This window comes from Athene noctua, chromosome Z (assembly GCF_965140245.1).
Source record: "Athene noctua chromosome Z, bAthNoc1.hap1.1, whole genome shotgun sequence".
Lineage (NCBI taxonomy): Eukaryota > Metazoa > Chordata > Aves > Strigiformes > Strigidae > Athene > Athene noctua.
Window position 1 is genome coordinate 5,006,687 of NC_134077.1, and position 15,250 is coordinate 5,021,936.

General features: G+C 39.7%; 1 protein-coding gene across 2 annotated transcripts in view; it reads left to right on the top strand.

The window, feature by feature from the left end:
- The window catches only part of EPG5 (ectopic P-granules 5 autophagy tethering factor), a 57,510-nt gene that overhangs the window by 25,773 nt on the left and 16,487 nt on the right, over window positions 1–15,250 (top strand). For both annotated transcript variants that reach the window (XM_074931920.1, XM_074931921.1), the window contains exons 18-31: window positions 6–150; window positions 980–1,177; window positions 1,686–1,796; window positions 2,563–2,682; window positions 4,254–4,420; window positions 4,625–4,852; window positions 6,622–6,745; window positions 7,618–7,759; window positions 8,836–9,007; window positions 9,969–10,131; window positions 10,732–10,874; window positions 12,469–12,625; window positions 13,579–13,773; window positions 14,800–15,013. In XM_074931920.1, the coding sequence (XP_074788021.1) occupies window positions 6–150; window positions 980–1,177; window positions 1,686–1,796; window positions 2,563–2,682; window positions 4,254–4,420; window positions 4,625–4,852; window positions 6,622–6,745; window positions 7,618–7,759; window positions 8,836–9,007; window positions 9,969–10,131; window positions 10,732–10,874; window positions 12,469–12,625; window positions 13,579–13,773; window positions 14,800–15,013 (2,279 nt within the window). The remainder of the gene's footprint in view (window positions 1–5; window positions 151–979; window positions 1,178–1,685; window positions 1,797–2,562; window positions 2,683–4,253; window positions 4,421–4,624; window positions 4,853–6,621; window positions 6,746–7,617; window positions 7,760–8,835; window positions 9,008–9,968; window positions 10,132–10,731; window positions 10,875–12,468; window positions 12,626–13,578; window positions 13,774–14,799; window positions 15,014–15,250) is intronic.

The window sequence follows — 15,250 nt, forward strand, 5'->3', positions numbered from 1 at the left end:
TCCAGGTTTTTATCTTATATCCAACTGTTCCTTCATCTGGATAGTGGAGTCCCTCAAGGTGTGACACAGCAGGTTACCCATAAAGTAACACAGCACTTGATGGGAGTGAGCTATGGAGAAAATATTGAGCTGCTCAGTGGTATGGTACAGGTAAGATTTTTTTTTTTAAGAAAAAAAAGGTGGGAGTGAGGTTTTTAGAAACAGGTAGGCTTTTTCAGCTGAATTAGGGTTCAAGGTTAGGAGGGATATTGAATTTGCAGTTCTGTAGACACTGAGTGCCCTGCATCAAGCATGAATAGTTGGATTTGGTTCTGCTTCTGCTTAGCTTGCCTAAATCTGGCAGTGTGCCTGACACTGGACATGACAACAATATGTGCCTTCGACATTTCTTGGAAAACACATTTTCTAATACCAGGTCAAAACTGCCTAAAAAGGGAATGTAATATGCAGCACTACTTTTTCTCCAGTGTTGATTGAGGAATGCAGCTTATATGTTAATGTTTGAAAGCTTTGCTTTTGACCATTAATTTATGGCTGTGGTATGAAAAAATGTTGCTGTATTAGGGGACAGTAGTATTTTTAGTAAGGGCAGAGAGATCAAGAACCAAGGCCCACTAATGTTAGAGAGCATTAAGGACTAAAGGGAAACAGACCTACTCTGGTAAGTCCTTTTGCAGGAATAGCAGGCTACACTTCAGAAGTAGGTGCCATTTATACTGGCAGGTCACAGGGGTCCTGCTCATGGCTTTTGCATGTTTTTGCTGATTTCACAAGATGCTCAGCTCTCCAGGCTGCAGAATCTGCAGAAATTTGGAGGTTGGAGATGGCAGAGATGTTTTTACATAGGCATAGAGAACACTGTTGTAAATTATTTGTTACGGATAGGCCCACAGCCTTAAGTTAAACCGTTATTCAGTAAATTCTTACGCTATAATTGAAGCTGCAGTCTCTTGCATAATCTTGCCCTTTAATTTGGCAGACTCACGTTTTTCTGAGTGACCAGCCAAATGGACTAGGGCCGGCTGCAGTACTGGAGTTCTGGGTTCAGGTCCTCACCAGCCAGCAACTGTGGCACAGGGACCGGGCAACACTCTTCTTGCTGGATGACTTGTGTAAAGTTGCTTTTCAGTACAGTCAAGAGGACTGCATACAAAAGCTGCTTTACCAACAACACAAGGTAAATAGGGGCTGTATTGGTGTGGCTGTTGAGTAGATGGTCTGTTTGTGTGTTGCTCATTCTAATTTTGATGAGGATATATTTTCCTGCAATGCAGTAAGAGCGGTCATGATTGTCTTTGAGTAGGTCAAGATTAATGAAATGTCAGATATTTTAATAATAGCAATAAAAACCTGTTTGGAACAGATTTCATTCATATGAGTTATATTCTAGTATTTTAGTCTGTGGTCTTTGCATTTTAAATGTTTGATAGTGTGTTTAGAACAAAAGTAGAGCTTCCTCTCCTGAAAGAAACAGACACTGTCACTATAACAGAACCTTTTCACTGAAAAGAAATAAAGTACAAGCAGGCATGTCCGTGGTGGCTGGCTGAACTAAGGCTGGGCAGTAGCAACATGAGACAGAAAGGAAGGAACCTGAATGAAGGTGGATTGTTATATCTGTAGCTTGTAAATCTTCTGTTAGGATGCTTACAAAGAAAGCCTGAATATTTTGTGTTCCCATGCAGAATGCTTTGGGCTATCATTGTGACAAAGGTCTGCTATCTTCGCTTGTTAGCTGGATTGTGGCAGGCAATGTGACACCTTCCTTTGTTGAGGGCAATGCCAATTCCTCTCAGGTAAGTGGTATGAGGGTGCTGTATGAACAACCCTGGGATATATGCAGGTGTCTAGGGCTTATTTTTTCTGCTTTTGCAGTTTTTTGCAGACTTTTTTTCATTTCCTTTCTTCCTATCCCAGAGTTTGTGACTTGTGATAAAATCCTAATTTAGCCAAAGAGAATGCTGTGGGTTTATTACACTAAAGGGAACATGGACATTTTGCACAGAGGGAGTTTGTCTGATCTGTGTCCAAGAATTCATATAATAGGATTTATTAGTTCAGATTTCTTTTAATCTTCAATTGTTCTTGGTTTATTTAATGAGAGAAAAATATGTAAAGCCTGACTTTTCTACTAGTCTTTATCTGATAAATATTTTGAATACTGTTTTTTTTCTCTGCTTAAGGAAGTTCCTTGTTAAAGGAAAAAGAGAAAAAAAACCCCTGTGTTATACCAAGTGAAGAGGTGCAGTGCAGGGGGGAGGGAGGAGATCTTTTTTTACTGTGTTCAAGTAGTTTGTTTTCTCCCAAACTTTCTGGATAATTCTGTCAATTGTCTCAGATTTCCCCCTTCTTTCCCAAGACTGTACAAAACACAAAGGAGAAGTTTGAATGTAGATAAGGAGGAAACTGGTTTTCAGTTTTCTTGTGAAGATATGATACTGCTTTTGCAACTTTGTAATGAAAATCGAATAAAGACATATTCCTCCTAAGAAAACAGCAAGCTTCCTGATCCTACTCCTGCTGTTTTATTATGAGTGTTTCTGTTATCACTGTGTTGTACAGGTCTGGTTTTCATGGACGGTGTTAAATATGGAGTCAATATTTGAAGAAGATTCACAGCTTCGCAGAGTTGTGGAGTGGGAGTTAGTTATTAATGCTTTAACTCCTGATCAAGCTTTGAAGGTGAGAGAACTGCTCAACTGGGGAAAAGCCTTCTCTTGTATTGTTTAGTTTTTATCCTATGTACTTTTTCTTCCCAGGATAAAAGCATAACTAATGCTTTGTCTGGCTTTCCAGGGGAAAATTATACCTCAGGGAACTTTTCTTTGACATTTTGAGTTGAATATTTAAAAACTACCATATGCAAATATCTGTTTTTTTAATATACCGTTATTTACAAAAAACTTTAGTCACTAGTTAGTACTCTTGCATGACTTTCTGAGTCACTTGAATGCCTCATGACCTTCAGTGGATTTATTCTATACCACTGAGATGAGGAGAGCAGATTTTTTATTTTACAAGTGGGAAAATGTGTCTATATATCAAAGATCATTTCTTAAATGATCTGAATTTTGCCGAAGTCTGGGATTTACTTTGTATTTGATGAATCATTTTCCATTATTTTCAGAACCATTTGGGTCTCTCCCTTAACAAGGCCCATAGTCAGGTGTGCTTTAAGCCTGTTGTATTGCAGCATTTTCCAGGTTCTTTGCTTAAATTCAGTTAAAAATTCCGGAATGAAGCAAGTGGAAACTGACGCTGTCCAGTCTTGAAGTGTAATTTTTAGGCTGTCCTTCACTTCAACTTGTCTTGGTGTGTTTTAATGGCGAAGGTAGTCTAGAAGCTCTATGGCAATAGGTTTGCATGGGCTGTGTCCAGACATGTCTTGCATCCTTGGAGACTAGTCTGGAGAACATTTGTCTCTTGGCTTGCATGCTTCAGTTTAGCTGGAGAAGTGAGACAGTATGTGGGTTGGGTGTGGAAAAGGGTGTTGAGGATTCCTAAGGTCTAGTGTGAGGAATGAGGTAGTGCCAGGATCTGTGCTGAGACCTGGGAACTCAGAAAAACCTCCCATTCCCCTGCTTCAGGCACAGTCTGTGCAAGCTTGACATATGACTTATTAATGATTTAGTGGGTCCGTGGAGTAGCATTCCGTGTTGCTAATAAGTGTGCCACTGCTCATACTTTACTTTGCCTTTGTTCTGCTTTTGCAAAGAGAAATTTTATTTTTCTTTATTTTTTTTTTTCTTCATGTTAGTTTTATCTTAGATTTTCATCAGGGCTGTTTGGAATTTAGTGTGGAGAAAGCTAAAAGTAGCATGCTGCAGGATTCTGCATCCTCACATGGCTTAAGACTTATTTTTATTGGTTGGAATGTGCTGTGTGCTTCACTGTTGCTGCTTTGTTCTCTCACATCACTGCTCTTACAAAAGTCTAAACCAGGAACATCTACCTCTGTGGAATTAATTAACTGTAACACCAATGGGCCATATGTTGGCCTTGCATCCCAGAGCAGTCATGCTAATTTTTGTTGAGCATCGGAGGTGTAGCACTGCTCTCTAACACCTGTCCAACATAACTGTGAGCTGGGCAGCTCTTCCTCTAAGACCTGTAACAGATGTGTGAACGTTTCCAAAGTTTTCTCCTCCATAATGGCTGAGTTTTCATGCTGTGTTGTTCTGTTGGGTTAATCTGTGACAGCCTGTTACAGGGAACTGCAGCAGAGTACTTGTCTGAAAACACTCTTTTTGCAGAAAGCACAGACCCAGCTGAAGTTGCCCATCGTACCTTCCCTTCAGAGGCTCATGATTTACCGCTGGGCTCACCAGGCCCTTGCTACCCCTGCGGATCACCCTCTCATGCCACTAATCTGGCAGAAATTCTTCCTCCTTTACCTTCACCGACCAGGACCACAGTATGGGTGAGTTTGACCATAAGAGCTCTAGCCTTATGGTCTGGCAAGCACTAACAAGTTTGCACTGCAAATGAGATTAAGTGCTTCATGCCAAGACTGAGTCTGAAAGCAGTGTGTACCAGCAGCTTCTCTAAAGAGCCGAATTATGTGCAGAGATGCTGATTTGACACTTGCAACAAGACTGTGTTGTGCTTTTTTCTGCATTTTTAGATTACCTGTAGATGGCTGTATTGGAAGACGTTTTTTCCAGAGTGCGGCTCATGTTAACTTAATAAATGAGATGAAGCAGCGCTTAATAGAGGTAGCAGACTTTCACCATGCTGCCAGTAAAGCACTGAGAGTGGACAGTCCTGCAGAGGGCAGTGAGAGATCACCAGAGAAGGCGAGCTGCTCGGCAGATTACCTCACTTCACCAGAACTGCATAAGGAACTTGTCAGGTAAAAAAAGCCTGCCCAGTTCAGTCTTACTCAGTCCAACCACCTGAGCAACTACTAGACCAGTCATAGCTGTGGGAGACATGTGACCCTTGACTGGCCTAGATGTACTGCAGGTGCTTGTTCTGTGCATCGTTGTGGTCAAATCTGTTTCTCTGACACAACTTGTGTTATTTGAGGGGACTGATTTTATCACTAAAAGTAAAACATTGTTGATAGAGTTGTTGCTCCCCTTAGGAGAGAGCTTTGATTTTTAATTAACAGTATCCCCATGCTGATAAAGTATTTGTTGTTTAGACATAGCTGCTACTGATACATAATTCACTAGCTATAAATGTAAAAGTCTACTTTGGGTGTAGACATCTGTTTGTCACAGACCAGGGCCTAAATTTATGTCTTGAGTAAGATTACTTCATCAGGGAATTAAGACTGGGGACTTCCACCACATAATTCAGTGCAGTTTACCTGGTTAGCGTGCTAAAGTTGAGCTGTGACAAGCGTGCTCTGTGCCAGCTGTAAAGTGGCACAGAAAAACCTTAGCACAAGACTGTCATGTTGGAGTAGGCTGAGAAGGGCATGGTCACTCACTGTGACTCAGCTGATGAACGCTCACTTTCTAAGGGATGGTAGCTTCTAAGTGCTACGTATCTCCTGCACACTGAAACTGCTGCTATGCTGTACAGAAGTTCGTGGTTCTGTTACACGGAGACTTTTGGTCTGAGAAGTCTACCTGAAGAAGTGTTTGCAGTATTACAGTATCTGAATATTCCCAGAAACTAGTTGAAAGGCTTATTTGGAAAGCGCTTCTAGTTCAGAGGGGTTTGGTATATGGGATCTGAGCTTCTGAAAGATTCCCTCCCCTCAGGAATCGTTAGGTACAAACAAACAAGGGAGATCATAAATCCTCCTTGGTGATGCTCGCTGGGTGTAACTTGATTAATATTTTTTATTCTTTCACTTCAAAGGAGTTCCCCACTCCAACATAAAACCAGAGTGCTCTACAGCCAAGTAAATCTTATGCTCAGGAAGTTTAATGACCACCTAGACAGGAGGGAACATATTAGTATTGTTCATGAGGGCTGACTCTTGGAATTAAACTACTTCCATTTTTTCACCAGTGACACTGACTTGGAGGTTGCTAGTGATTTTTTTTTTTTTTTTTTTTTAATGCCACAGTATGAAGATTTAATGACATTTGAGTTCTTTCTTGTCAGGAAGTCTTGGATGTTATGATTATAAAGTGTGCCATGCAGTAGAATAATGTGAGTTGAAGGAAGAGGTATATTCATGTTAAAGGACAGTGTTAGCAGAGAAAAAAATTAGAACAAAGTAGCCATGATAAGTCTGAAAAGAAGAAAAAGATGTAACTCGAGTGTGATCTTCTGGAGGGGCAATCTGGAGAAGTGATGGGGTGAGAAGCCAAACCTTCTCAAATGTACTCTGTTTTTTCCTTTGGCCTTTTGAAAGGGGTTGTGGATGAGATTCTCTGACATAAGAGACTATTCCGTTTGTGGATCATGTTAATTTGTATAAATGTTTTCCTTTTCTTTATATATTACTGTTCATATTTTTTAAATAGCTTCTTTCCACTGCTGGTCTTTGACAGTCAGCTAGGCACAAATCACCTGGAACATCTGCATTTTGAGCTGTGTCATTTGTAGCACTACTTGTTGCCTTAACTCTGAACCCCAGAATGAGACTGCTTTGTAATACATGCTATGCATAAAGTTCACATTGATTTATTTTTCTCCTTCTTTTGCTTTTCTTCTTAGGCTTTGTAATGTTTTTGTTTTGTGGTTGGAAGAAGAGAGTTTCCAGAAAGGAGACATATACATTCCTTCTTTACCGAAGCAATATGATCCACACAGACTTGCTAAAGTCATGCAGAATCAACAGGTGAAGTGCTAATGACACTGGCAACCTGGGATCCGAAATTCAGTTGTTAAAGTGGGTTCTCTAAACTAGTGAGAGACTTGGTGTCACTGGCCTTTAATATGTGTACAGCATGTGGGATACCTTCACAGCTCGAAGTCTTTTCCTAAAAATTCTGTGCCCAGACTGCCTTCCTCTATATTTGAGTGAGAACTCATGAGTAGATTTCTCTCATATCTTAGTGAGAACAGTCCTTATTCTGTACTGTTCTTAAGGTAATTCTAGAGAATTATTGAAGTTGGAACTTTAAATGACAAAAGACTGGGAGCCAAAATCATGTTGGTAGTCTGTAATATGTCAGGTTCAAATACAAGTTAGTGAGTGGGGAGGGTATGTTATTCTCTCCATTATGCCTAAAGAGTTAGTATAGCTAAAAAAACCTTTGAGGAGAGATTTTTGGAAGGGCATTTCCTCACGCCTGCTTTGTTTTTATTCCTCCAGTATATGTGATGACTGGAAATGCAACCTGCTTTACCCTGATGACAGCTAATCGTGCCATGATGTTTTAGACTATCTCAGTTTCCTTTGTGTTCCATTTTTAGGAACAGAGTTTTAATAATCTTTATGCTTTCTCATTTATTAGAAAATATACCATGTGTGCTTGTCAGGTTTCTTCTCTTAAGTGTCATGAATGCTTTTTTGGTGGCTTATCATGTATGTGATAAAAATTCTGCAGCTTTTCTCTGTCAATTTTTTTCCCCCGGTAATAATCTTTCTATGACTTAAACTGCAGGATCTAGTTTTATGTACTTACTGTAGTTCCCCAACTACTGGGGTGCTTGCACAGTATATGGTACTGACCAGAATGGTGGTAAGTTATTTCTTCTGTGCTTTAGGATTTGTGGATGGAGTATGTCAATGTTGAACTTGTACATCATGAGTCTCAGGAGGCTCTAAACCTTTGGCTGCAGGGTCAGTTGGAATCACATACAACTTGTGTTTCTGCAGGGCAAACGGATTTCACCAACCCTTTAGCAGGTAAGAGATAAGAATATTGTTAATGAAACTGAGCCAGAAGGAGTTATTAGCATGTTGAAGTTCTGGTTTCTTTAGGAACATAATGATGTCTGTGAATAAAGATGTTAGTATAGTTTGTTCTGTTTGGGTACAGCATTTTGCATGAGGTTTTTGTGCTGTTTTCACTAAGATGCTCATGTGAGAGGCTAACATCGATGTTTTTGGCTTAGATTGCCACATCACAGGACAGCAGGTCATGATGTGCCCAGAGCTTCATGGGTGAGCTCCCCAAAGATTCCTCTGCACAGAGCATGGACAGGCTGAATTTTCCTAAAGTTTAGAGAGACTGCTGCAAGCAAAGGCAAAAACCACTATAACTGAAAATGGAAGGATTGTCTGTTTGGTTTGTGGGTTGTTTGGTGTTTGGGGTGTGTGGGTTTTTATTGTTGTTGTTCCTAATAGCTTTGCCTGGAATTTTGGTATGGTGAAAGGGTTGTTCTAGCACAGAAGGGGATAATAGTCATGGTAAGGATATTAAGGATATGGTGAGATTGGATTTTTGCTGGGGTGCTGACTAAAAATGTGAAGAAAGGGAATAAAAGGAAACTGTAACAGTTTCATAGGTTAATTGACACTGTTTGGGCAAAGGAACTGAATGGGAGTCAGCAGGAGGAGAGAGGCTGTGTTTTTGGAAGGAGTTGGAGCTGACAGGATTAAGAGGTGAGGATGAATTGTAGGGGAAGGAAGATGAATTTGGCTTAGACTGGGTCAGGGAGCCTCTGACAGATGAGGGTAATAAGAGGAAAATTGGAGAGGTGGCAGGTAGGAGTGGCTAGGGGAAACAAGGAAAGCCATGGGCTCTTGGATCCTAATGTTTGTGTGATGGAGCTGGTCATGAAAATAGCTGTGTGAAATAAACTTCGATAACAAAACCAGGAAGATCAGTCAAGTGATTTTTTTTTTTTGTTTGTTTTGTTAAGAGGAGAATTCTGAGAAATGTCTGCTGTTAAAAATGTTTCATGTGAAAACAAAAGTTTTTGTTCAGTTTCTTGTAACCTTTTCTTTATGACAAAACTTGCTTCTGCTTTCTTTTCTAGCCAAAGAGAGGATAATGAATAATTTAAAGAAGTTTGATGTTCCCAAGCAACCTCTTCCCCTCCAGACAATGAAAGCTCCTGTGCCAGTTATTTCCTCTGCCAGTCTAGTAAGCCAGAAAGAAGCAATTCAGCTCATGCGCACGGACCTTAACATCTTGCAGCGACATGCCAAGTAAGACCTAGCTGTTTTCCTTCTGCCTCACTAGTGTGTCTAGCAGTGTCTTCAGGTGCCCTTTACAGCATCCTCGTTTGTGGTTTTGGCACTGAACTGCCAGTACTTAACTTCTGCCTCTAGTCCTGTGTTTTGTTGTGTTTTTTTTTCCTCTTGGCTATCATGTTGTTATTCCACTCCTTTAACTAAGATAAGACTACAGAAGTCTTATCTAATGACAGATCGCATCAGCTGACATCTAACTTCCTACAATTTCTTTTCTCGTTTGGCATACTTCCTAAAGTAAAGACTCCCTTTAGCCTAGATTTGTTGACAGTAAGCTAGTTAACCATTTTACACTAATGTAGTGGCTGCAGTATGAAGTACTGAACCCCTCAAGAGAGAAATCTGATTTCTGGGGCTATTAGCTTTGTGAGTGAAAAAGGCTTTCTGTTTTTCATATTTCTAAGAGCATCTAGCTGAATTATTTTTAAACACAGCTGTTGAATCTATAGCTATTCTCACCCCATGTAGTCATTTAATAGCAATATTATAAACCAATCCAAAACTTGATAAGCCCAAGAGAGGATGTGTCTAAAACAATTCCAGCAGCAATTTTAGGTGGGCTTTTTTTTTTTGACTGAATCATCCCACAGTCCAGCTCCTTTTGTCTGGTGGAAAATGGCATTTCCTACAGAAGGTGATCAATTTAATTTCCTTCTGCATTGTTATATAGAATAATTAAAAAGAACTCAGCAGACTTGAGTAGTTTTGTTCTTATGAACCTATTTCTTTATTACTTAGAAGTGCTATTACTTTGAAGTTATACTCAATTTCATTTAATAACCTTTCATGTTTTCTAGGAAAGCGTCACAGTTCTTTGTACAGCACATTAAATTTAAAGTCTCATCTCTTGCTTATAAATGCTTAACGTTGGTTTTCAGTAAAGATTTTAGTAACATTATTAATAAATGCTTTTCAGAACTGCAGCTCTCTGGGAATCTCAGAATGTTGCTCTTAATAGTGAAATATTGGACATGATACCTAAGCTGTATGTCAATCGGGAAGAGCAGATCACCCTCCATGTGGAGTGCCGAGGAACTTCAAATAAAGGCTGTCAAGGAGCAGCTCTTCTAACTGTCCAGGTTAGAGACCTGTCATCACTTCTGTTTTGGGGCTGTTAGACATGGATAATGAAAGTGAAATGGCTGAATGGTTGCATGAATGGTGGCAATTGACCAAATAAATCTATATGCACATAATAGTTACCTGATATACCTAAAACATAATGCTCAAAAGGAGATGCAGATCAACAGCTGAAGAATAAGTTGTTGCATAAAGTTTGTTTTGCTCATAGCATTCATTGTGAACTGCTTCCCAATGTGTGAATGTGGGAATATGCTCACTGATAGGAATAGAAGCATGAAAATGTTTGTAGAAGTAATCACGTTGCTTGGTATATGAATTTCTTGATCTCCTTTAAGATTCAGTCCCTGTGGATTAAAAGTCTTACATAAGACATGAATTATATTAATGTGCGATAATTACATAGGAATACAACCAAGGATGTGTGCTTGGGCACAATGTACAACTAACTCTGATCAAAGCTCTTGGGGGATGGAATACCATCATATTCAGAGTTCTCTTACTGGGCTCTGCTTCTTTTTTACAAATAGGTGCAACATTGAAGAGTTTTAGCAAAAAATATTATTCTGAAATGAATGTCTGTCTTTTTTGTCATTTAGTTTGAAGGGAAACATAAAAATGAAGTTGTGAGCCAGCAGCTTTATGCTTTGCATAAAGAAGTGAGACAACTGCAGGCAGAAGCTATGAAGCCACCTTCTCTGGGTGTTGTGGAAGCAGCAGTACATGTGGAAAACTTTATAACGTAGGTTGTTCAGACACTGTTTTAGGTAGTGGTGTTTTATATTTCTTTTTCTGTATGTTAGAGTTAAAATGTGGAACCTGTGTATGTGTTTTGTGTAGTGCTTATCAGCTTGGGTCAACAACAAAGCTGGAATCCTGAGACCTGTATGTTTGTGACACAGACCTCTAAAGGAATAACTATTATCAGAAGGTCATTCGGCCTCCACAGGACACACAGTATTGTCTTTTACTTCAATTTATTGTACAGTGTGTTAGAATAGCCTTTCTAAACCTGCAAAAGCACTTTGAGTGATGACAGGGATGATATGTTAAATTTTAGGAAGTGGCAAACTTGTACTGCAGCTGTCTCAGCCATAGGCTAAACTATAGGTTTTTAATATCTCTCTCTGTAGGCTTTTCCTTGTTATGGTGCAGGATGTAGCTCTTTGATAGAGAGTTATGGTTTGAAGTAGTTTTTCAATATGTGAAACAAAACTGTGCGGTGGAAGAAGACTGTATAATATAACTTCTATTGTGGGGGTAAATAAATGGATTACTACAAGGCCTTCTTCCTCTTGAAGACTTTAGAATTCTTCCCAGAGGTCTGGTTTTGCAACACCATTCTTAATCTAGATTTCTGCTGGGATTCTTTCAGTGTAGTTGGCTTCCTACAGAGTGTACGTGCTGTACAGGTTAAAATATTTGGTTACCATTTCTACATGTTCATTCTTGATCATTAATTTGAAAAATTCTGTGGATGAGCTAGTTCTTGGGATTGACATCTGTGGAATTGCATGTTCTTCAGACGTTTTAATTCAGACTTGGTGAAGATGGGGGTTTGAGCTCAATAAAATTTTTACTAGGCAGTAGACAAGAAAAATGTCATTCCGTTTTAATGCTTCTATTGCTGAACCTGTTACAAAAAAAAGGTAAATTTTCTTGCAGTACAAATGTAGTTGAGAAGGCCTGAGAACATGCCAAACACATGATTTGAGGGAGAAATAACCTGTACAACTATGCCGTGAAACATCTTTTGATGATCACTTTCTGACTCCGTTTATGGAGACTTTCTAAGGCTTGGAGGTACCTGTTTCAGGCAGCAAAATTACTCGAGCTAAGCCTGGGACTGTTCAGCCATGAGAAGGCTCAGGGGATTCTTATCAATGTATAAAATATGTGAAGAGAGGGTACAGAGAAGATGGAGCCAGGCTCTTTTCAAGGATGCCCAAGGACAGGAGGCAGTGGGCACAAACTGAGACACAGGAGTTCCCTCTGAACATCAGAAAACAATTTTTTTTTTTTTTTTTTTACTGTGAGGGGTGACACAGTCTGCTCAGAGAGGTTGTGGAGTTTCCATCCTTGGAGATACTCAAAAGCCATCTGGACATAGTCCTGGGCACCTGGCTCTAGGTGGCCCTGCTTAAGCAGGGGGCTTGCTCCATATGTCTTCCACAGGTCCCTCCCAACCTCAGCCATGCTGTGAATCTGTGAACCCATGCTTGTTTATCTTGTAAGATAGAAATAACCCTTCTCAAGGCTATATATTGGCAAGAAACAATTCTTTATTGTCACAGATTATTTTCCATATGTAAATTTAATCTGATTTTTTTTTGCAGGGCCTTAATAAATATCTACAAGGTACAGCCCGTGCCTGCAATTAAGAAAGTTGGAATTAGTTTGTTTTTTACATTAGTGGAATATGTGTGTGATGAAACTCAACGCAATCCTCCTACAAGGCAGTTCTTCACATCCTGCATTGAAATTCTAGGCCAAGTGAGTTTATCCTGATATTTGGATGCCTAATACTTATTCCAATTGCCTGCTGCTATTGGCGGTCTAAAAGGTTCAGAAGCCTGAAAATTAACTTCTAAGTGTCTGCCCTGTTTTCCTTTCAATTAATTGTATAATATACATGGTCTTTAGGAGAGTTCAAGCTTGCATATAAGCAGAAGAAAAACTGTTGCTCTGAGATGTCTGCTTAGTGCTAATAAATGCTCACCATATTAGTTAAATGCTAAGGTAATCTGGATTTTTGGCCAGGTAACTAAAGTTTGGGTACTTGCGGTGTGTAGAAGAGTGTTTTGGCATATATTTTGCTGTTACTGGTGACTTTCTAGCTGATGTATGTCTTGCTAACCTCTGTATTTAGACACATTTCTTCTACAGCCTTGCAGTATCCTTTGTGTAGAGAGTTAGCCAGAAGATTGCTGGTAGAGAATATAAGTGTGTGGTGGTGGTAATGTTACATGGGAGCTCTGAGGAAAAAAGCATTAGCTTCTGATTTGGGTCCAGGTATTTATTCTCATCTCTTAGATTCAATTTATTTCCATGTGCAGCTGTCCTTAAGCGCTTCTGACAGCTGAAGTGCTGAAAAGCTCTTCATAGCCATAGTTCTGTTTAAATTTTTTGTAATATCAGGCAGGGCTGCTGAAATCTGGAACAGTTTTCTTTTGCTATCCCATTACAAAAATTGTATTTCTAAGTATTTTTACACAATGTGTGAGGTCACGAGTGCTGTTCTTAAGTGTGCTAGGGAAGCAGGTTAATTTTACATTTTAATCTTGCGGAACAGCAGTATCTAGTTGATACAGTCTGTCAATTTTCAGAAAACTTCCCTTTTTAAAAAAGGACCAAAATTGTGCTTGACTTAACAAAAAGCTCTAAGGGTTGTGTTTTACAATAGGTATCCATTGGGCCTTTTTCCTCATCATTCCCAATTTTCTCAGGTGTTCATCAGTGGGACCAAGTCAGAGTGCAATCGTCTCCTCCAGACAATCCTGCATAATCGAAGGCTCTGTACTCTCCTTTCTCCTTACTTCACTCCTAGTGCCTCTCCCAGTGAATTTGTGACTTTGTACGAAAGAGTCGTGGCCTTTCTGAGTGAGGATAACAGTGATGTTGTCTTTATGCTGCTGACAAAGGTAAAATACTGCTAAATACTGTGTCTCGTTTGTGGGTGTTCTTCCCTAAATACCGTGACTTCAAGCTAGTGCAAATCTGGTGCTTTAAATAATGGTGACAGGTTCTGTAGAGCTGTTGCTCATCCTGGATGGTATGTGATGTGTTTAAGCTCAAGAGGGGCTGGAGGCAAAAGTAAACAGGAAGCTTAAACTGTCCTTTCCTGGCCCAGACAGTATTAGTATGTGTTTCCTAGAGCTTACCCTTCAGTGTGCTCTTACTCTTGAAATTAAAGCAGGGTCTTCATGGCTTCTTCTGCCTGATACCTCTGCAGACATAATTCATCAGAATAGTCAGTGAATCACAGGTATCTTAAAAATAAAAGCAGTAACTTGGAACAGTTTGAATCTTCCATTTGTTTGGCACCCATGTCCTTTCTGCCTATCTTAAAGGTAAGAGCAAATCATTTGCACATCTCTTGTTTCAGGGCTGCACAATACTGCCTTCTTGTATTGTCAGTGAAGAAATTACGGTTATACTCAGGCTTCAATATCACTCTGATCCTCTCAGAGACAGGGTTCAAGAGCTGTAGAACCTGTTCTGGGCATGACTCTGAGCTGTACTTAATGGCAGTGATAGGCATTGTCCCTGCTGACCTAGGTCTGAACACGTGGCTGAGAGGCTACAAAAACTTTGCAACTTCACCTGAAAACTTATGGACTATGGGGATTAGCCCAGTCTAATGCTTGTAAGTGTGTGTTTGGCAGTGGTACGGAAGCGTGGAAATCCATGCATATCTTTATGAATCTGAAAACCCCTCCCATGGTTGTTGCATAAGCTCAGGGACTTCTGCAGTATGCTAAATAATAACCTTTAGTGAGCGTTGCTTTGGTTTTGAATTAGGGATAATGAGATACAAATTCATTCATTCATTTTTTCTTAAATATGAAAACTTCAGGATTTCTTTTTCCCCTGACAATTTCTCCCTTCTAAAGGTGTTGTGGCTTTTAAAGCTTCTACTTACAAATGCTTCCTGTCCTCTGTTCTAGTTTGACCTTACGCAGTGGTTAAGTGTTGCTAAGCCACCTCTATCTGATCGTACCAAGCTTCTGGAGTCTATTCACTTGGCTCTCAATGCATGTGGCCTTGAACCTGAAGAAGATATTTTGATGCCATTTAATATCTTCTGCAAGCATTGGACTAACCTCCTCCAGTATCAGTTCCCTGATCACTATGGTGATTTCCTAAGATTGTTCGTGCGAAGTGAGTATGTGTGTCGATGCACACTAAGCCTTTCATACAGAACTCTTCTGGCTTAAAAATATGAACTGCACACAGTAGAGTTAAATAGCAACAATAGAGAATGGTTTAAACTAAGTTTCTGTATGCACTTCTATGTGCATGGTATGTGATATGTTTTAATTAGAGATATTTTAACTCTACTAGAAACATTCTTCTGCAGATCAAAGTATGCATGTTGGTGATAACAGTTTTTCAGCT